This window comes from Aphelocoma coerulescens (assembly GCF_041296385.1).
Source record: "Aphelocoma coerulescens isolate FSJ_1873_10779 chromosome W unlocalized genomic scaffold, UR_Acoe_1.0 ChrW_unloc_scaf_1, whole genome shotgun sequence".
Classification (NCBI taxonomy): Eukaryota; Metazoa; Chordata; class Aves; order Passeriformes; family Corvidae; genus Aphelocoma; species Aphelocoma coerulescens.
The window spans coordinates 8,599,859-8,622,159 of NW_027184080.1; the positions used below are offsets into that span (position 1 = coordinate 8,599,859).

The 22,301-nt window shown below is 49.4% G+C and overlaps 1 protein-coding gene across 3 annotated transcripts; it reads right to left on the reverse strand.

Annotated features, from left to right (window-relative positions):
• Positions 1 to 584: 584 nt before the first annotated feature.
• On the reverse strand, positions 585 to 8,723 carry LOC138102763 (uncharacterized). 3 transcript variants are annotated; one of them, XM_069000515.1, is made up of 3 exons: positions 8,214 to 8,723; positions 5,901 to 6,002; positions 585 to 2,592 (listed from the first exon to the last, which is right to left on the reverse strand). In XM_069000515.1, the coding sequence occupies exon 3, from the start codon at positions 2,574 to 2,576 to the stop codon at positions 1,104 to 1,106; it is 1,473 nt and encodes a 490-aa protein (XP_068856616.1). In that variant the 5' UTR covers positions 2,577 to 2,592; positions 5,901 to 6,002; positions 8,214 to 8,723; the 3' UTR covers positions 585 to 1,103. The 3 variants fall into 3 exon arrangements, with proteins under 3 accessions (XP_068856616.1, XP_068856615.1, XP_068856617.1); XM_069000514.1 differs by lacking the exon at positions 8,214 to 8,723 and having other exon boundaries at positions 5,901 to 8,167; XM_069000516.1 differs by lacking the exon at positions 8,214 to 8,723 and having other exon boundaries at positions 585 to 2,603; positions 5,901 to 8,167.
• Between the last annotated feature and the right edge of the window lie 13,578 nt (positions 8,724 to 22,301).

Here is a 22,301-nt window from a genome sequence, read left to right on the forward strand (position 1 = left end):
AGAGGGCCCACCAAAACATCAAAAGAATGCTCCAGCGCCAGTGCTCCTCAAAAAAGCTAGAGTCACCTGCTGTCAGGCTCTCAAAGGCATTGTTCACCCTGAATTTCCTCAACTGTGCCTTTGAGAACCTGAACCCTCCAATCGTGCGGCACTTTGGGCGGTCTCAGCAGTTGCAAGTGAAAGAAAGGCCTCCGGTGTGGGTTAAAGACCCGGAGACTAGGGAGATACAAGGGCCTTATGAACTAGTTACCTGGGGGAAAGGGTACGCATGTGTATCCACCCCCGAGGGCCCTAGGTGGATCCCATCAAAGTGGGTGAAACCGTGTATCTCCCAGACCATCAGGAAGGGAGATCAAATATCCCCCAAGACCGGGGTAGGTTAGTCGTGTGCCTCTCTGACCCCTAAGCCCCAGGTTTATCCCACTTGCTATCCCCAGAGGACGCAACGGCAAACAGTTCCCACTCAGCCCGGTCAGCTCGGAACACAGCAGGCAACGGGGGCCAGCCTCTGATATCGGAGGAATCGGAAGTCCGGCTCGTGGGTCCTTCCAAGGGACCGCGGCGATAAAGGCAGATGGCGGAGGAAAGGGGGTAGGCTCAGAGTTGGGTTAAATCCAGAAAGTTTTTTGGTCCTCCGAACGGGGGGACCTCAACCACCAGGGTTGCCCAACCCAGAGCACCTGCAGATCGCGCGCCGGGGCATTTTATGGCAGGGGGGGCATGGGGCAGGGGGTGTACAGAACAACCAACCAGGGAAGGGAAGGGTGCGGCAAGCAGAACGAGGGACACAAAAAGAAACCAACTATAACAGGGGAAGGGAGGGACTCCTTTCCCAGGACTAATCACCTGGCCCCCTGGCTAGAACTTTCCAGAAGCCTGGGAGGGGTGGCAGAGTGACAGACAGGGTCCTGGGAGGAGATAAAAATGACAGACAGGGTGATTTAAATAAAACGGGGGGGGGGGGGTGTCAACTGGGGTACACCAAACTTACAGAACATGGGGGGAGACCCGGACTGAACTAAGCTAACACACCCCCACGTCTCCTCATTTTTTGGTTTGTTTTTTTTTTGTTTTTTTTTTTTTTTTTTGTTGTTGTTTTTTTTTTAAGATGACATGAATGTGGGTTGGGGACAGTACTCTGAGTCTGGGTACAGGTCCCCAAACCATGTCATCTCCTGAGCCATAGGCTCGAGTTCAAAGTCTTTGGGGAGCTCTGCATGGTTGATGTCTGCAGGGGAGGATGAGCTCATAATCATGTTGACTAATAGTCTTTTCAGCAGTCCAAACATGATTATGGCAATTAAAAGAATAAAAAACAAGATCAGTCCGGTTTGGAGAATGGATCCAGCCCATCCGGATAATCCCCATCCGCTGATGATGTTGCCGAGCCAGTCGCCAGTCTCTCTTTGAATCTGCTTCACCATGGCCTGCATCTTATCGATGGTCTTGTGGATGTTCTCAGCCCTCGATGATAGGTTGAGGCAGCATAGTCCTTCGAACTCCTCACACCGGTGATCATGGAGGAGGAGTAGGAAGTCAATGGCCGCCCTATTTTGTAGGGTGGCTTGTCTGGTCAGTTCCTTGCCTTTTAGGAGGTCACTTAGGGCGCTTGAAGTAAGGTTTGCTTGCTTGGCAACCCAACATTCTAAGTGGCCTAATTCCCCTAAAGCTTTGGCTGCAGCCACCCATGGCAAGAGCACGGTGATTGCAACCCCTTTTGGTCTGGACCAATGGATTACTTCTGAATCACAATTCTGGTCCAGTTCGGCCAATTCACGTTTTTTGATTGCCAATTCGGAGGTTTGGTGTGTTTTCTTTTCCCAATTACTGACTACAGTCTGGTTGGGTGTCAGCAGCGTCAAACGGCCTATTGTGCATGGACCTCCTAATAGGCGAGAGGGGATGCCTGCCCACACCCTGTCGCCGCAAATGAGGAACAGTCCCCGGGGTAACCTTTTCGGGCGTGACCGGTGAGGATTTTCAGTGGTCACTTTACTGACGGCCAGGCACCATTTGTCTGCTTTGTACTCCCGGTGATTTGGGGCAATGATCTTAAAAGCTTCCAGATCTGGGGACAGCCCGAACTGAAACTGGACGCAGTAGCGAGCCGGGTATGACCCCAGGAGGTCTATTTCCTGGGGCTCGCTACTGGCCCTTGGGAGCCGGGGCAGCCATTTTTCAAGGGGGTTGTCGGTGTCAAGCTTTCCCCTGCGGTGCCAGCTAAATGGGGGCCGTCTCCGATAAGGTACCCGGGGACGGTGCAAGTCGACAGGCGGCTTGGCAACAGAGGCCTTACCCGTATTTGATGAAGCTTGCATGGGCTCGGGCTTTTCGGGGAGAGAAGTAAAGTCTTCTTGCTCGAGAGGGATCCCCACTAGACACGTAGCCATGGGGTTTTGGGCCGCAGCGGTGGATAGGCATATGTGGTCCTGACCCATGGTACGCGCTAGAACTGACCATACATTGGCTGCTGGTTGAGGAACTATCCACGAAGACACAAGCCATGGGAGCATCTGCAGGGTGATGATGATCAGCAGAACCTCGGCGACGGCTCGGATCGACGGCACAGGACCCATCTCTGATGTCTCTAAACTAAAACAAAACTTAGAAAATAAGGTTGAAACTGGGGATAGCAAGTGGGATAAACTTGGGGCTTAGGGGTCAGAGAGGCACACGACTAACCTACCCCGGTCTTGGGGGATATTTGATCTCCCTTCCTGATGGTCTGGGAGATACACGGTTTCACCCACTTTGATGGGATCCACCTAGGGCCCTCGGGGGTGGATACACATGCGTACCCTTTCCCCCAGGTAACTAGTTCATAAGGCCCTTGTATCTCCCTAGTCTCCGGGTCTTTAACCCACACCGGAGGCCTTTCTTTCACTTGCAACTGCTGAGACCGCCCAAAGTGCCGCACGATTGGAGGGTTCAGGTTCTCAAAGGCACAGTTGAGGAAATTCAGGGTGAACAATGCCTTTGAGAGCCTGACAGCAGGTGACTCTAGCTTTTTTGAGGAGCACTGGCGCTGGAGCATTCTTTTGATGTTTTGGTGGGCCCTCTCTACAATGGCTTGACCTGTCGGGGAATAGGGGATGCCAGTCTTGTGTTCTATTCCCCATTGCTGCAGGAAGCTCCTGAACTCCTTGGAGGTATACTCTGGGCCATTGTCCATTTTGATGACTTTGGGGATGCCCAGGGTGGCGAATGCCTGCACTAAGTGCTTTTGGACATCGCTAGCCTTTTCCCCTGTGTGGGCTGAGGCAAAAACTGCTCCCGAGAAGGTATCAATTGACACATGTACGTACTTCATTCTGCCGAATGAAGCAACATGTGTCACGTCCATCTGCCACACTTCGCAGCTGTTAAGTCCACGGGGGTTTGCGCCAGTACTAATGGCAGGAAGAGCTAGCTGGTGGCATTCTGGACATGCAGCCACAATCGCCCTGGCCTGGTCGTGCTTTAGATTGAATTGACGAACCAGGGCAGGAGTGTTTTGATGGAACAGCTGATGGCTGATTTTGGCCTGCTCAAACACGTTTGGAGTCGGGGCCATCGCAGCTGGCGCAGCGAGGGCATCTGCCCTTCTGTTGCCTTCTGCGATGAACCCGGGCAGGTCCGTGTGTGACCTGACGTGCATCACGTAAAATGGTTGCTCTCAGTGGGAGACCAGGTTTATTAACTTTGAGAGCAACTCATATAAGGCCATGTTGGAGACCTCACGCAAAATGGCGTGCTCGGCTCTGGAGACTACCCCTGCAACATATGCAGAGTCTGTTACCAAATTTAGGGGTTCGGGGAACCTTTCGAAAGCCCTGACGACTGCGTCCAACTCAGCAACCTGAGGCGATCCTTCTACCTCTTTGATGTCAGCCTCCCACCGCTGAGTTTGGGCGTTTTTCCAAGCCACCACGGACTTTTGGGACCCGGACGCGTCAGTAAAAACTGTCAAGGCCTTTAAAGGTTCTTTGCTCCGAACACTTTTTGTATTTAATTCGAATTGTATTTCCCAATTGAATATTTTGTGGGCTGGCCTATGCAAGGAAATTTGGCCGGTGTAGCCCTCCAGAGCAAACTGTAATGCTTCACAATCTTGAAGCAGACTCTCCAACATTGCCTTAGTAATTTGGCCCGTTTTTGTCCTAATTGACACGTGGATGCAGTCGAAGTCACATCCTGATAACTCTCTGATCCGGATCCTAGCCTTCCGGATCAGTTCAGCCATCAGCTCTTGTGGCTGTGTCATCCTCTTGGACCGATGATGGCTGAGAAATACCCACTCTATGATTAAGAGGGGATCCCTCCGGTCCTGGTCCTTTTTGCTCTTCTTTTTGTTGTCTTCCCATTGGAAGACAACCCCGTGCAAGTGTGGCAGATTACCCAGGATGATGAATTTGAATGGCAAGTCAGGACTACACCTGCTTGCCTGCCTGGTGGACATTAGATGTTGCACCCTCTCCAGAGCTGTTTGGGCCTCTGGGGTGAGTGTCCGGGGAGAACTAAGCTCCTCTCCCCCTTTTAGTAAATTAAAAAGGGGGGCTAGGTCTTCGTTGGACAGACCCAGCCACGGCCTCACCCAATTTAAAGACCCACACAGATGGTGGACATCTGCCAGAGTCTTGATGTTAGTATTAATAGCCAATTTTTGCGGCACAATGGTCTGCTTTGTTATTTCCAGGCCCAGGTACTTCCAAGGTGGCATCCGTTGAATCTTTTCCTCTTGGAGCTCTAACCCTGCAGCAACCAATGCATTGATTGTCAGGTCGAGCACACTGGCAAGCATGTCATTGTCGGGGGCACACACGAGGACATCATCCATATAATGGAAGACGATGGCCTCTTTTGCTGCTGCGTGAACTGGGGCAAGCAAGGAAGAGACATACCATTGGCAGATGGTCGGGCTGTTCTTCATACCCTGTGGTAACACCTTCCAATGGTATCTTTTCCTTGGGGCTTCTTGATTGATAACAGGAATCGAGAAGGCAAAACGCGGGGCATCGTCAGGGTGCAGGGGAATTTGGAAAAAGCAGTCTTTGATGTCAATTACTGCCAGATTCCAATTTTGAGGGAGCATCGTTGGGGATGGCATCCCTGGTTGGAGAGAGCCCATGTCTTCTATAACATTGTTAATTTGACGAAGGTCCTGGAGGAGCCGCCATTTGTCTTTGTTAGGCTTTTTGATAACAAAGACAGGGGAATTCCAGGGGCTGTTGGATTCCACGATATTCCCCTTTTTAAGTTGCTCCTCCACGAGCTTCTCGAGCGCCTTCAACTTCTCACCATGGAGCGACCACTGCTCCACCCAAACAGGCTGATCAGTTTTCCAATTTAGTTTTTGAGTAGGGCGCTCTTCAGTGGCCGCAACCCAAAAATTTTTCTGGGGGTCAGGTAGGTCAATTGTGACTCCCCACTGCTGCATGAGGTCTCTCCCCAAGAGGGGTTCCTTGTAGTCTAATACGAACGGACGTATGTTTGCCAATTGTCCGCTCGGTCCCTTAATTTGCACGATGCTTTTTGATTGTTTGGCCAATTGAACGCCCCCAACACCTTGCACGTGTCCAGCCACGTTCTGCAATTCCCAATGTGCCGGCCATTCCCGTGTGGGAATGATCGTCACATCTGCCCCTGTGTCCAGAAGCCCCCTGAGGTGCAGGACTTCCTCCCCTCTGTTGACCTTGCAGCCTACCCGAGGCTTCTCTGTCCCTATTACATGTGTGGCACACACCGTTGGGGGTGGCCTTTCCACAGGGATAGCCTGGGCGACTGTCTGCCCTCTGGGCAGGAACAGAGGTGGGTGGACACAGCGCAGCCAGAGAACGGGTCCTTTGGGACTAGATGTCATTAGTCCCGGAGCGACTTAGATGTCTTGTGGTGTGCAGGTAACATCTCCGACTATGACATACCTGTCAGGGCCTTGGTCTCCTGCCCACAGCTCACCACCAGTGCTTACGGGTGCGCTATGCCACTCTTTTGTCTTTAGGTGGAGCAGTGTCAACAGCTGCAACCTGAAAGAACCATCAGAAAAAGAAGTCGAATCCAGTTTTAAGGTCATGTCCGGTAGTTTTGCCTCTTTGAGTTCCCCCTCCCCCTCACGTCCCGTCCCTTTTTTGTCTTCACACGGGGCGGGCGCGCGCTCCCCATTCAGTTTTTTTGTTGCAGTTGGCCCTCCTGTCCCCCAGGTTCATGTTCCTTTTTAAATCGCTGGAACTGCCACTTGAGTGGGCAGTCCCTTGTCCAATGTCCAGCCTGGTCACATAAGAAGCAGGTGTTTCTGGCCTGCGGGGTTCGCCTGTGGCTGTTCATGGTTGGAGGTGGTTTGGTGTTCAGGCCCGTAGTCCTCCTCTGGTCCGCTGCAGGGCGATGCGTTGCTGTTCCCGTTGAGGCCATTCCTCTGGGCCGCTGTCTCTCCGAGCTGGCAGGTTGCAGGAGTGGTGCCTTCGCAGCACAAACTTCCAACATGTCCTGTATGGTCGGCGGGGGGGTCCAGGGGGAGGCTCAGGATGGCTGCCTTGCACTGAGGATTGGCATTCACCATGGCCGTTTCTGCAATGACCTCTTCCCTGGCCGCCGGCTGCTTAACCTGCAACTCTACAGCTCGGGTTAATCTCTCTACAAACTTTAGGAATGACTCAGTGGGTTCCTGCCGGACCTGCGAGTAGGATTCTGCAGGCGCATCAGGCCTCAGACCAAGGAATGCCTTACTGGCCGCTTCCTTGACCTGTTGCAGAACCTCCAAAGGCAGGCCTTGAGCTTGCTTCGGCACCAAAGCCCAATCTCCTTTGCCGCTTAGATGGTCCAATGTAAGTGCCTCATTGTCGGCATCAACGGCCGTATCAGAACCTTGCAAGAGCGCTGGAAGGAGCCTGCGGAGCTCCCTTTCCCACGCTGCCTTCCAGAGCAGAAACTCTGCTGAGGAAAGCAGGCATGAGAAAAGCTGACGCAGATCAAAGGGCGTCATTACTTCTCCAGAGAGATTTGCCTTTAAAAGGCCACGAAAATATCCGCTTTCTCTCCCAAACTCCTTCTGTGCCTTGCAGAGTTCCTTTATTGTTTGGTGGGAGAGGGGTTCCCAGCTGACATGGGTTGTTCCTCCTCTCCGGGACCTCTGATAAAAAACCGGAGCTGCTGAGGGAATGGGATCCAGTTCCGGGTTCCGGTCCTCGGGCCCCCCCCCTTCCGGCCAGACACCGTGGGAACCGGAAGGACAGGCGTGAGAACCGGAAGCAGGAAGTGGGTGGCAGCCGGGCACGGAGCCGCGATTTCTGGGGGCGGAGCACGGGTGCGGGCACTGGTGACAGGTAGGAGGGGTAAGAGGGGTGGAACCACCTTGGGAGTAGGAGGGGTCGGGGCGAAAGGGGTTGGGACTCGGGAGAAAGGGATTTCGGGTGGAAAAGCGCGGGGGAAAGCAAGAGGGGGTCCCTTCCATGGGGCGTCCGCCATCTTGTCTTCCTCGGGCAGGGAGGGCATTTTCTAAACTGTCTGGATCACTAAACCGAACTCGGGGTCTGATAACTGGGGAAGCTGGGGAACGGGATAAACCTCGGGCAGTCTGGCCGGGACTGTCCGAGCGAGGGCTCCGAGAACCCCGAGGAGAGCCAGGGAGACGGTAGCAGCCCTGCGTATCACGGGTTGCTCTCCTCAGGATGCCCGTTTGAGGGGACACGGGTTCAGGAGACGGGTTAGGGGTAACAACTGGGGAATTCGGGGCTGTTTGTCCTTCCCTCTCCCTTTTTTTAGCTAACGCTGATCGAATCTGCAAATACAGAAAAGAGAAATCTTTCTCTTTGGCAGAATTCAATCACGCTAGCTTTTCTCCCGCGGCGTTCCAGAAGGGAACGCTCAAAACCGAACTCTGAGAGCACTGAGGGAAGTGCAGAAACAGCCACCGAATAAACCGTTTTAAACATCCCTTTGAAAAACTTTTCCCCCCACCCTGAAGGAGTCCCGCAACTTGGAGAAATGCCTCCTTCTGTGCTGTGGACAGTTTAGCGCCCATAGCCTACAGCACAGCGTCTGGAGCTGGATCTTTAAAGCCTAGAACGCCGGTCTCCCAAAACCCAACCGGAGACAAGCGAACCACGCTTGTTCCGGGGCTGCGCAGCCTCCGTTCGGCTCTTCGAGAGCCGGGGACCGTCCTGGTCCCTCCGAAAGCCTTTACCGGCTTTGAGGCAAGTTTCCCCCCCCCCCCCCCCCCCCCCCCGGGGAAAAATACTTACCTGACTGGCGTCCAGGCAAGCTCCAGGCGTCCGATTCGTCCGCCGAGAACGACTTCGCGGCGCGGGCGAAGCTACCGTCCTCAATCCCAGTAACACCGCTCACTAAAACGGAGCGTGCTGCACCTGGGGTAGCTTGACGTCCCGAGGACGCACTTGCCGAAACAATCAGTCCCTTCCGTGGGGTCCGAGGGAAGCGGGGCCCCACGCCCGGGCGCCAAGCTGCCTATGCCGAGGACGCCCCTTCCGTGGGGTCCAATAGAACGAGAAGCCCCACGCTTGGGCGCCACGCTGTTTTTGCGGTCCGATGGAACGGCAGCCCCACACTTGGGCGCCAAATTGCCGTTGTGTCCTCTGGGAACAATTCCCACTCAGCCCGGTCAGCTCGGGACACAGCAGGCAACGGGGGCCAGCCTCTGATATCGGAGGGATCAGAGGTCTGGCTCGTGGGTCCTTCCAAGGGACCGCGGCGATAAAGGCAGACGGCGGAGGAAAGGGGGCAGGCTCAGAGTTGGGTTAAATCCAGAAAGTTTATTGGTCCTCCGAACGGGGGGACCTCAACCACCAGGGGTGCCCAACCCAGAGCACCTGCAGATCGCGCGCCGGGGCATTTTATGGCAGGGGGGGTCATGGGGGGGGTGTACAGATCAACCAACCAGGGAAGGGAAGGGTGCGGCAAGCAGAACGAGGGACACATAAGGGAACCAACTATAACAGGGGAAGGGAGGGACTCCTTTCCCAGGACTAATCACCTGGCCCCCTGGCTAGAACTTTCCAGAAGCCTGGGAGGGGTGGCAGAGTGACAGACAGGGTCCTGGGAGGAGATAAAAATGACAGACAGGGTGATTTAAATAAAACAGGGGGGGTGCCAACTGGGGTACACCAAACTTACAGAACATAGGGGGGAGACCCGGACTGAACTAAACAAACACACTCCCACAGGAAACACCAAATGAAACCCCCTCCGGACTCTTCCAAGTCCCTAAACAAACTGTAAGAGATCTCTTAACACCCAACACAGGTGCTAACAGAATACCACCTTTATTGTGTTACTCATGTGCCTCTGTGCTGGATCTGGAGAGTTTTCTGGGCTCTTGAGGCTCCTCTGCCTCCTGGACTGTAGCAACTGCACTACCCCCCCCCCCCCCCCCCGTGCCGGCAAGGTGGGGGGGGAGATGAGCTGGATCTTTCTGAGTCCCAGAGGATTTTCAGAAGCCTCATTGTCCCTTCTGGTGGTGCCAAAGAACTGATGCCTTAAGAGGCCTCCTAGAAACCGAGACTAGACAGGAGTAAGGGAATAAAAGTAGGTATTTGAAAGGCCTTCAAAGATACCCCCTGGGGAGCCAGAGGCTATTGCCAAGATGGACCCCAAGATGGACCACAGGTCACGAGTTCTTCACTCTTTTATAGGTTTGGTTCATTTGCATAGCAGGGTTAATTCTCCAATTAAAGCTTCAGTTTAATGATGTCATTTCCCCTCAGCTTACCCCCCCTTAAAGGCTCTTTGGTTTACACTTTTTGGGCCTAGGACAGTCTGGGCGTCCTTGGAGAGCAGGCCCGGAGAGGCTTTGTTATGTCTACCTAGCACGAGAGAGCAGAAATTAACAGGCTACATGAAACTTCAGAGTTACACACTAAGCAGTACAGAATTTAAAAAATATAAAAGTTAAAACCTAAGGCATCAATTGTCCCATGAATAATGCTGCTAACTGTAATGCATCTCCTTCCTTTTCAGGGTCCAAGTTAGTGTACTTTCTGGCCACATCCATGAGTCACTGGTGAAAATCAGAAGGGGATTAATCTTTTCCTTGGACCACTTGATATAACTTTGACATATTTATAGCTTTTGGAATAGCATGTTTCATCCCAAATATAACTAATCTTTGATATCAAGTGGATAATTCTCTTTGACCCAGGTTTTTAGGATCCCACCAGGGATCTGCAAGAGGGAAATGCCAATCCACCGTTCTCTGCTGAACGTTCTGAGCATGCACTCTCTCAACCTCTTCCCTCGCTTTTGCTATTACTATAATTCTTTCACCCAGAGTTAGCGGTGTATCCTAAACTACCTCTATGTCGTTCCCGTCTGGATCCTGAGTCCTGACGATGGTTTCAAAGATTTTAGCCACTTTCTCAGGATCTTCCCTATATGTTCCTGTAGAGGGATTCCTTATGGAACAAGGGCATATGATACCCCTGGAAAGATTGGACAACCCAAGGTTGCTGAGGAAAAGCCCCTGAACTGGCCCCTAGCTGCAGGCAGGCCTGGAAAGCACCTGGCTGCAGGCAGGCCTGAGAGTCCTTGGCAAGGTATACACTGTCCAGCTCCCCCACTGATTAGAGGCCATCTAGAGGCACTGGGCGTGAATCTTTGCAAAAGTAGATATAAGTTGGCATAGTTGAACAATAAAGGGAGAACGATGCTTAATCATATAGGCGTACGTGTTGTTTATCCGGCCAGCTCTCCGGACTTGGTCCCTAACATGTTCCTGCCAATTCTTTCCAAGATCTTAAATCTGTCACCGAGAAAGGTACCTTAACTGTAATCAGTCCTTCTGCCCCCATTGCCTTCTGGAGAGGGGCTTGGATCACTCCCTTTTCCTCATTCCTTCTCTTTCCTCCTTTGTGTGTTCTCCCTGCCACTGGACTAAACCCTTCATTGTTTTCCAAACCCGAAATCCTTTCTTCCACTCCTCTGTCAGCTTTACCACTTGTTCTTCCTTCACCTGCAGGTGGAGGAAACTCCTCAGCTGCAGCCTCAGCTCCTCTCTCCCTCCTTCCTGGGCCTACCAACAGTTCAATTTCTTCCTCTGCACAACCATGCTTCATACATCACTTCCCAGTATTACACGACAAACAACCATGTTCAGGAGATTTCCACCTATTGTACTTCTCCAAAACTAACACCATAGAATCCTTCAGTTCCCTTGCTATCAAACCACACATTTTTCTCAAATCTTGACTATTTCTCAATTCAAAGAACAGATCTACATAAGGCACTTCATTCCACCTCTCTTTTCTCTGGCAAAATTACATTTAACTGTAAAACCATATAATAATCCACACCACCATTAACAGGCCACTTCTCTTGATCATCTAATGGATACTCTGGCCACCAATGATTACAGTATTCTATTAACTGTTTCCAAGTTAAAGGGTCGCCTTTAAACTTCTTCCAGTGTTGTAAAATACAACCTTAAGGTGAACATCTTGGTATTCCCCCTTCCCAGGTTTGTGAACACAAGCCTAATCCCATTATGATACCAAATCTCTAATTCGCTGACAACCACTTTAGTGTCAGATCCACAATTAATGCAAATCCAGACCTTGCAATTACTAAAAGATAACTGAAGATTAAACACACTCTCAATAATTAACACTAAAACAGTAACTCTCGCTGTGCCAACACTAGAGAGCACTCTAAACACACAAGCCTAGCTTAGGAGATGCTTTGACAATTTATGTTCTAACATTCACAATAAAGAAACATTTAATACACATCAAATACTTAAAAACTTACACAATAAACAAACACTTGCATTTAACACGCTTACAGCAAATTAATTTTTCTTCTTTTTTTTTTTTAATATATATACACTACATGCATCCCCAAGTCAGGCAGGCTCAAAAATACTATAACACATTCACAAAATAATTTACATTTCAGGCATTAACGCTTATCATAGGGTTTAATAGGCCCAGACCATCTGGCAAAACCCTCTACAAGGCGGCTCGTGTGCATGCAGCACAGTGTCCAACTAACGTGTAGGCATGTAAGACTCGAACCAACATGTGCACCTTCTGATTCTCACTTATATAGTTTTCCAACTAAGCAGTAGGACTCAAACCCACACCCTTTGACACTCACATAGTTTTATGCTGATATTTAATAGAAAATAGCAAATTATATCATCACTAGTGATTCCTTTTTATAACCCTGTCATAGGTTAGCAAGCATAATCCCAGAAGGGATGTCCTTGCTAAGGGGTGCTTACAGTTTCCTCTGGGACCTGATAGAACCTATCAGCTGGCCAGTTTGAATATGGACAATTCTTTAAGCCACTTAAAGTTGTGACCGCCTCTGTGATCCACACTTAAGAATAGACAACCCCCCCCCCAAGCTCTCTCTCGTTTCCGGTGCTGGGACAGGTGGCTGCAGGCCCTGTGCGGGGGTCAGCGGGCCCGGCCAGGCCCTGCTTGGGCCAGGCCGGGCCGGGCCACGGACATCCTGGAGTCTGTGGACCTGTTCCAGCCGTGGAACCCCCCCCCCCCGCCTTGCCGTGGGCAGCCGGAGCGGCTCGGCTCTCCCCCCTCTCCACTGTGATAAAAAAAATTCAACATTCCAGCTGCAAAGCTGCAAGGCCGAGGTGAGATTAACCCTTTTATTGCTGTGAAGAGCTGAAAACCTGAGGGAAGAGAGAGAGGAGATGCTTAAAGCTGAAAGTCTGTTGTGAAGCTATGATATATCAGAGTATCCCATTGTAATTTCATGAAGATATGGGGGGTGGAGTGTTCAACTCGTAAGCAATAAGCAGATGCTGACGCAGCTGTAATTTCATGAGAAGTTTGGACAGGGAGAGATGAACCAGATGAGGACTTTTGCTCCAAATGGGAAAGGAGAAAACCTCAGTTCCTAGAGATGCTCCCAGAGATAGTCTTAAAGATGAAGATGAGGAAGACCCTTTGCTCCCAGGGAAGGAGAAGGGCCTCTCTTTCTTTGTTTCTGAACAGCTCAACCTTAAAATTGTACCCCAAAAAACTTCAAGAGTGGACCCTCGAAAGCAGTTGCGGGAAAAGCTGCAAGTCGGGGGAAGGGACTCACATTGCGAGCAGAGAGACTCCTCTTCCTAAATGGACTGAACAATACTTGGAAGTGGGTGGCTGTCTTGTTGTGATACTGTTTTCATAGCATGAGCAAAAAGAGACTTCTCTTTCTAAATGGACTGAACAACGTTATTATGGAAGTGGTAAACAGACTGAGCATCTTAAGAGTTGTCTTGTTACATTGTCAGTGGGAGAAGGGAGGAAGGTGGGGGGAGGAGGAGAGTTCTGAAGGTGGTATAAATTTTTTTTCCCCTGTTCTTCTTTTAGGTCTGTTAATAAACTTCTTTATATTCTTTCAAGTTGGTGCCTGCTTTGCATTTCTCCTAATTCTTATCTCACAGAAGATAAACAGTGATGAGTATTTTAGACCAAACCATTACACTAAATTGGTGTTTCTGCCCGGTTACAAACCCAACCCACGACAAACCCAAATATCATACTCCTTTTTTACAGTTGTATCACCACTTTTACAACCCAATTATATTATAGAGCTCAATTTCTGCACTGATTTTCAGCCACAGCTTATGGTTAGGTGTAGGGTATGCCCAGCCACTGCCCTGGAGGGATGTCTGCTGAGATAAGGAGATGGAGCAATCTCCCAGCAGAACTCCCCTGGAAAGACAACCACTTTTCAGTTACGGCGAGAAGAAGACAAACCCAGAATCCTCTGGGAGACCCTATGCGGATCCTTTGCAACCCATTGGCCTTTACCTTCTGACACCCACCCCTGTATCCATAAGAGCTAGCCCCCTACCCCTGCGAGGGCAGAGAGATGCTCGTCCCTGGCTTCCCTTCACCGGGTACGGACCAATAAAGCTACCTCGTGCGGAACAGCTACACGGGCCTATTACCGCAGGCCTGGTTCCTACAGTATATCACCGTGTCCCGCAGCCATAGGGAGGAGGAGGAGAAGAAGATCCAGCAGGCAGGAATTGTGCAGCAAGATTGATCTATTTAATTATTTTACAAACTCTTTTATAGACTTTTTTCTTCATAGTCTAATTGGACAAAGGACCAGCCACCCCTTGGGGGTGATTGGCTAAAATCCTAAAACACCCATTGTCAAAATATTTTTCTACTATACCCTAAACAAGACTTTTCAAGGTTGCAGGTGGCTTGGTTGTTTACATTCCCTGCCACCTCTTCTGTGAGAGAGAAAAGTCTCTCACGGACTTAGAAAATAACAAGAAAATCCTTGCTAGCAGCATTTTTGTATCTACACGGGCCTCTCGTCTGTCTCCCTGGTCTGGCCTAGAGGCTGCCCTGCAGAGCTAAGCTGAAATCACGAGCTGATAATCACTAAAGAGCTGACAGCTCCTGCGCGGGCCCTCTAGCGAGCAGCTGAGGGAAGACACCGGGCCTCAGGAAGACGATCTCTTTTGGGACCATCTCTCTGAACTGGTCACAGCTTCCTCGGTCAGAGCTACTGACCCCTCACCGGCTGCCATAGTTAGGTATACCATTGTCCTGGGGTGACGTTATGATGTGTATCCCATATCGCTGCCTATGCCCAGAAATTAATTTTTGTGCCTTTCTATGCCTCTAAACTGAGCCTGAGAGGGAGAAGAAAATACTGAGCAAAACTTTCTCAAAGCAGTTTGCAGCTTGTTCAAGGTCACATAAAGATAGGAGGCTTTTTTTTCCCCAGCGCGCGGCAGGGGAGCGAAGAAGCACCTGGCTTGCTGTGTTCCAGTCAGCTTTTGGCCAGTTGTTTTTCAGTTTCTAGTTCTCCGGAGAGAGACTGAGAGTTGGACTTTGCTTTTCCTTCTCTAGAATTCCGGATTTTCTCCCTTTGCTACTGGACTGCTTTCAACCTCAGAGCACATCGGGAGGACTTTTCATCGGGCACAGAGGGCCTGGCCCTGGGCCAAGCCCCAGCTCCGAGGAGACCAAAGGGAGGGCTCTAACGCTTTCCCAGGTTTTTCCTCCACAGCGAAAGATTTTACCATTTAACCTCATTTTCCTTTCCCGTGTGTTTGTTAAATAAATAGTTTTATCTTCTTCACTTTCCTTCGAGGAAAATTTTTTTTTTTCCCCGAACCTGGTGGGGGAGGGGTGGTTGTGCCTTCTCTCAGAGTATATATTTCTAAATTTGGCCAAACCGGTACAAATTTAGTGGCGCCCAACTGTGTGGCTAGAAGGAAAGTGAAAAACCTGTGCTAATTACATTTTGGTTTGAATTTACTTATTCTGTGCTGGAGTAAAATAGTCATCATGTTTGTTGAGTTCATAATGTTTCTCTGGCTTGATATATTAATGTATTTCTGGTCCGTAGGCTTGTTTAAGGTACTAGTGCCTTTCTGGTCCCTAGGCTTATTTGCCTATCCACAACTTGGTCCGATCTTATCCTTGATAAGGAATTTTTGCAGAGCAGGGACACGAATTCGGATTTCTATTTTGCTGTGCTCGGTGATAATGGTTTATAAGAAGTTGACAGAGGTACAGGCAGCTGTTCAAAGTGTGTATGATAAATGGTTTCTCCCTCCTAACCCCAGTCCTAGCTTCAGTAGCCTGTTTTGGAAATTTATTAGTAACTGCACCCAGATTGTTAGAGGAGGAGTCGGGGTTTCCCTTCCCTTTAAATTTGATAGGTTTTCTTTTGAGAATGTTCAGTTTCCCCTGGATGTTAAAGAGACCACCCTCCTGGTATTTAATCTGGTAAGCTTCCTCTATGCGCTCTGTATGTCTCGCAGCTTGTCTAGAATAAGAGCTCAAATTTCCGAGCCACTGCCGAGACACCTGGCCCAGAGGTGGAGCATCCTGAGTGGTGTGGGGAATGGGAGGATATAGGCCAAATCCTGAAGAAATTCTCTGACCCAACGGTTTGCAAGTTTCCCCCTGAACAAGTTCAGAAACCAGCTGAGGTGGGGAAATATCTGAAAGAGAAATACAATGACAATTCTAATGCGAACAAGCTCCTTGCAATATGTTGGGTTTTAGCATATGCCTATCGCACACTGCAGCCGGTAAGGGCAGAGAGGCAGGAAGATCATTCATCAAAGCCTGCAGACACCCCAGTCACTCAGGCTGCAGATAAACCAGACAGCAAGCCTAAACCAGATGGAGAGTCTAAGCCACTGACAGTGGCACCTGTTACAAGGAAAAAGCACATAACCAAAACTGATCGCCCAGTGAAAGATGAGGATAATGCAGGGGAAGGAACCTCAAAAGATGCAGGGGAAGGAACCTCAAAACCACCAACTGACTCAGGCACAGAAACCATTACTGAGTCATTGTCCATAAAGGACTTTCACAGCCTAAGAAAGGATTACACCCGAAGGTCTGATGAATCCATAATAAGTTGGATGATCCGTATTTGGGATGCTGCAGGTGATGATGTGATGCTGGACTGTGCTGAAGCGAGGCATTTGGGATGCCTGTCACATGATCCAGTGATTGACCAAGCGATGAAAAGGGGGATTGACTCTACCAGTGTCTGGAGACGAGTTTTGACAGGCGTGATTGAAAGATATATGTGTGGAGATGATCTCTACATGCAGCAAACCCCATGGAAGACCATAGAGCAAGGGATCCAACGCCTGAGAGAACTAGGGGTGGTAGAGGTTGTCTTCGCAAATGACCCAGGATTGAGGAGTCCAGACCGGGCCAGAGTTATTCCATACATATGGCGAAAACTCATACAACTTGGGCCACCAGAATATGCTTCTGCTTTAGCAATAATGAAACCGGACTACGGTGCGAATGAGACTGTGAAGGATATGGCAGTGAAGCTCCGAGCATATGCAGACTCTGTGCATGGCCCAACACATGCAAGAATCGCAGCTGTGGAAACACGTATGCAGAAAATGGAAGATGAAATGAAGAAGAATCACCAGGAGATTAAAGAGTGCCTTCTCAACGGACGTTCCCCAGAGAGAAGGCACATCCCACAAAGTGAGCTGTGGGATTTCCTGTGTGACAGTGGGGAAAACATGAGGAACTGGGGTAGACAACCCACTTCTGCTTTGGCAGCACGAGTGCGTGAATTGAAGGAGCGCAAGTCTCAGAAAGGAGGATCTACCAAAAAAGAAGTAGCCCCAGTTACCTGTAGCCAAACTGCTGGAAATGATGGAAAAGAGGATGACATGTCCAATTCCCATGAAGGAACCTCTAAGATACAGGCCCAGGGAAAGAAGGATAACCAGGCATAGAGGGGCCCTGCCTCTAGCCAGGTAGAGGTTAGGGAAAACCGTGTTTTTTGGACTGTGTGGATTCGTTGGCCTGGTACATCAGAACCACAAAAATATGATGCCTTGGTTGACACTGGTGCACAGTGTACAATAATTCCATCGCAGCATGTGGGGGTAGAATCTGTTTCTATTTCTGGTGTAACAGGTGGATCACAAAATTTGACCTTGGTGGAAGCTGAGGTGAGCCTGACTGGAAATGAGTGGAAGAAACATCTCATTGTGACTGGCCCAGAGGCCCCGTGCATTTTGGGCATAGACTTCCTCCGGAACGGGTATTTTAGAGACCCAAAGGGACTCAAGTGGGCTTTTGGAATAGCTGCTGTGGAGACAGAGGGCATTAAGCAATTGAACACTTTGCCTGGGCTATCAGAAAACCTGTCTGCAGTCGGCCTTCTGAAGGTGGAAGAAAAAAAAGTACCAATTGCTACCTCGACAGTGCATCGCCGACAGTACCGGACAACTCGAGATGCTGTGATTCCCATCCACAAAATGATCCGCGATCTGGAGAGCCAAGGGGTGGTCAGCAAGACCCACTCACCCTTCAATAGTCCCATTTGGCCTGTGCGCAAATCGGAAGGACAATGGAGATTGACTGTGGACTATCGTGCCTTGAATGAAGTGACTCCACCACTGAGCGCTGCTGTGCCGGATATGTTGGAGCTCCAGTACGAGCTGGAGTCCAAAGCAGCCAAGTGGTATGCCACTATTGACATTGCCAATGCATTTTTCTCCATTCCTTTAGCAGCAGAGTGCAGGCCTCAGTTTGCTTTCACCTGGAGGGGTGTGCAGTACACCTGGAACCGACTGCCCCAGGGGTGGAAGCACAGTCCCACCATCTGCCATGGACTAATCCAGACTGCACTGGAAAAGGGTGAGGCTCCAGAACATTTGCAGTACATTGATGACATCATTGTGTGTGGGAACACTGCAGCAGAAGTGTTTGAGAAAGGAGAGAAAGTTATCTGGATTCTCCTGGAAGCTGGTTTCGCCATCAAGAAGAGCAAAGTCAAGGGACCTGCCCGAGAGATCCAGTTCCTGGGAGTGAAGTGGCAAGATGGACGACGTCAGATTCCCACTGAGGTCATCAATAAGATCACTGCAATGTCTCCACCCACCAACAAGAAGGAAACACAAGCTTTCCTAGGCGCCATAGGTTTTTGGAGAATGAACTTTCCCGAGTACAGCCAGATTGTGAGTCCTCTTTACCTGGTTACCCGCAAGAAGAACGATTTCCATTGGGGCCCCGAACAGCAACAAGCTTTTGCCCAAATCAACCAGGAAATCGCTCATGCGGTAGCCCTTGGCCCAGTCAGGACAGGACCCGAAGTGACGAACGTGCTCTACTCTGCAGTCGGGAGCCATGGCCTGTCCTGGAGCCTTTGGAAGAAGGTGTCTGGTGAGACTCGAGGTCGACCACTGGGGTTTTGGAGCCGAAGCTACAGAGGGTCTGAAGCCAACTACACTCCCAGGGAAAAGGAAATCTTGGCAGCCTATGAAGGAATCCAAGCCGCCTCAGAGGTAATTGGAACTGAGGCACAACTCCTCCTGGCACCCCGACTACCAGTGCTGGGGTGGATGTTCAAAGCAGAGGTTCCCTCTACCCACCATGCCACCAATGCCACATGGAGCAAATGGATTGCTCTCATCACACAGCGCGCCTGTATCGGAAAACTGAATCGCCCTGGGATTTTGGAAATAATCACAAATTGGCCGGAAGGTGAAAACTTTGGTCTCACTGATGAAGAAAAACAAGTGACACGTGCTGAAGAAGCTCCACCGTACAACCAACTGCCATCAGAAGACACACACTACGCTCTTTTCGCCGACGGTTCTTGTCGCATCGTAGGGATGAAACGAAAGTGGAAAGCAGCCGTATGGAGTCCCACATGACGGGTTGCAGAAGCTACAGAAGGAAAAGTTGGATCAAGCCAACTCGCTGAACTCAAAGCTGTTCAACTAGCCCTGGACATTGCTGAAAGAGAGAAGTGGCCAAAGCTCTACCTCTACACTGATTCATGGATGGTAGACAATGCTCTGTGGGGATGGTTAGAAAAGTAGGAAAAAGCTAATTGGCAGCATAGGGGAAAACCAATCTGGGCTGCTGAAGAGTGGAAAAACATTGCTGCCCGGGTAAGAAAGCTGGTTGTGAAAGTCCGCCATGTAGATGCCCATGTCCCCAAGAGTAGGGCTAATGAAGAACACCGAAACAACAAGCAGGTAGATCAGGCTGCAAAGATAGAAGTGTCACAGGTAGACTTGGACTGGAAACACAAGGGAGAGTTGTTCCTAGCTTGATGGGCCCATGATGCCTCAGGCCATCAGGGCAGAGATGCCACCTATAAGTGGGCACGAGATCGAGGGGTGGATCTGACCATGGACAGTATCTCCCAGGTCATCCATGACTGTGAGACATGTGCTGCGATCAAGCAGGCCAAGAGGGTGAAGCCCCTGTGGTATGGTGGGCGATGGTCCAAATACAAGTATGGAGAGGCCTGGCAGATTGATTACATCACACTGCCTCAAACACGCCAAGGCAAGTGCTATGTGCTCACAATGGTAGAAGCCACCACTGGATGGCTGGAGACCTACCCTGTGCCTCATGCTACAGCACGGAACACCATCCTGGGCCTTGAAAAGCAAGTCCTGTGGAGGCATGGCACCCCTGAGAGAATTGAATCTGACAATGGGACTCATTTTAAGAACAGCCTTATTAACACCTGGGCTAGAGAACATGGCATTGAGTGGGTGTACCACATCCCTTACCATGCACCAGCTGCAGGCAAAGTGGAACGGTGCAATGGATTGTTGAAAACCACTTTGAAGGCACTAGGTGGGGGAACTTTCAAAAATTGGGAACAGCATCTAGCAAAGGCCACCTGGTTAGTTAACACCCGAGGTTCCACCAATAGAGCTGGTCCAGCCCAATCTGAATCCCTGCATACAACAGATGGAGATAAGGTCCCAGTAGTGCATGTCAGAGGTCTGTTAGGAAAGACTGTGTGGATGAATTCTGCCTCAAGTACAGACAAACCCACCCGTGGGGTTGTCTTTGCTCAGGGACCTGGTTGCACATGGTGGGTAATGCAGAAAGATGAAACAACACGTTGTGTACCACAGGGAGATCTGATTGTTGTGTGAAAACCACCTGTAGTGCGAAATGCTTGTATACCCCTGCTTGCTGATTGTCACTGTCACTGTTCGTATATAGCTGTGTGTGTATATATATATATATATATATGTATTAATGTGTGTGTAGAATTAGAATATCTTAGTTTGGGCATTGAACCACCAATATGGGATAAGGGGTGGAATGTCTTGGGGTGACGTTATGATGTGTATCCCATATCGCTGCCTATGCCCAGAAATTAATTTTTGTGCCTTTCTATGCCTCTAAACTGAGCCTGAGAGGGAGAAGAAAAAAAAACTGAGCAAAACTTTCTCAAAGCAGTTTGCAGCTTGTTCAAGGTCACATAAAGATAGGAGGCTTTTTTTTCCCCAGCGCATGGCAGGGGAGCGAAGAAGCACCTGGCTTGCTGTGTTCCAGTCAGCTTTTGGCCAGTTGTTTTTCAGTTTCTAATTCTCCGGAGAGAGACTGAGAGTTGGACTTTGCTTTTCCTTCTCTAGAATTCCGGATTTTCTCCCTTTGCTACTGGACTGCTTTCAACCTCAGAGCACATCGGGAGGACTTTTCATCGGGCACAGAGGGCCTGGCCCTGGGCCAAGCCCCAGCTCCGAGGAGACCAAAGGGAGGGCTCTAACGCTTTCCCAGGTTTTTCCTCCACAGCGAAAGATTTTACCATTTAACCTCATTTTCCTTTCCCGTGTGTTTGTTAAATAAATAGTTTTATCTTCTTCACTTTCCTTCGAGGAAATTTTTTTTTTTTCCCCGAACCTGGTGGGGGAGGGGTGGTTGTGCCTTCTCTCAGAGTATATATTTCTAAATTTGGCCAAACCGGTACAACCTTTTATGCCCTCAGTAATGCTGTAATAAAATCCATGGGGCCTTGCCCTGAACTCACTCGATCAGGGGATCAGAGGATCTCCCTGAAAAACCTTTGGTGCATGCTGAAGTCCCTCTCGGACCCATTAATCTGTGACACGTCAGAAGCAGTTGTCCCATCTGCATCACCAAAAACATTGGGATAAATTAAACTCTCTAACACTTTTTTTTTAGTATTAGGGAGTAGGCATTAGTTTATTCTGGCCAAGGTGCATAGGGATGGTTCCACCTACATGCACACGACTTCCAAAACTTTTCACCTACCTATACATTTTTAGCAAAGAAATTATTGTTCAGTGGTTCTAAAGTACACAATTATCTTCATTAATTAGTATTCTATCTTCTACTGGTTATTGATTTCTCGCTTCTCATGCTAATTAGTCCACATTTTTCACTCCTTTTATTATCTTTTTCCCAGACAGGGAGTCTCTAGCACATACTGAATTGTCTTTGTTAGTCTCTTCCTTATCTTCTGGTTACTTCAACATATCCTTGGAGGGCTATATATTCTGGATTCCAGGTGTTCAGACTTTAGCTCCCCCAGGCTTTGTTCATTGAAGCTTATCAGGGTTAGTTTAGCAAAACTTAAAGTTTCAGTGATCTAATAACGGCACTCTAACAATAGCACTCTGAAAAAAGCTTAGCTATGTGCTGGCTAAAGTGGAAAATTACACTGCTTAAGACTAATACACTGATTATGATTAAAACAATTAATTTAAAAGTTAATTAAACAGTTAATTAGAAAAATTAATTAGGACGGTTATATAATTTCCAACAACCCCACCTGGAAGCATAGAGGCATTTAAGTTGGGCTCCCAATGAAACTAGCTGACTTTCTGTCAGGAGTGGCTGGAAGAATTAGAAAACTGCACAAGGAAGATAATCCCTACTTTCATGTCTGTACTAGTTTGAAAACAAAGCAGTCGGAGGCACCAAGTCAGAATAACAACTTAATAGGGGAAATTAAAGAAAAGGAAAACAACTAAAAGAAAACGCTGGTTCAAACTGACAGAGTCAAGATACAACCTGAGTCCCTGTTAGGCAGGGTGGTGGTAGCAGTCTGATAGAATGGTGGCT

Bases quoted from the DNA above. Each gene is read 5' to 3' on its own strand.
- LOC138102763 (XM_069000514.1), bottom strand. From the start codon at position 6,049: ATGACCTTAAAACTGGATTCGACTTCTTTTTCTGATGGTTCTTTCAGG. The intron at 2,593-5,900 runs GTATGTCATAGT...GTTTTGTTTTAG, and splicing joins GGAGACCAAGGCCCTGACAG to TTTAGAGACATCAGAGATGG.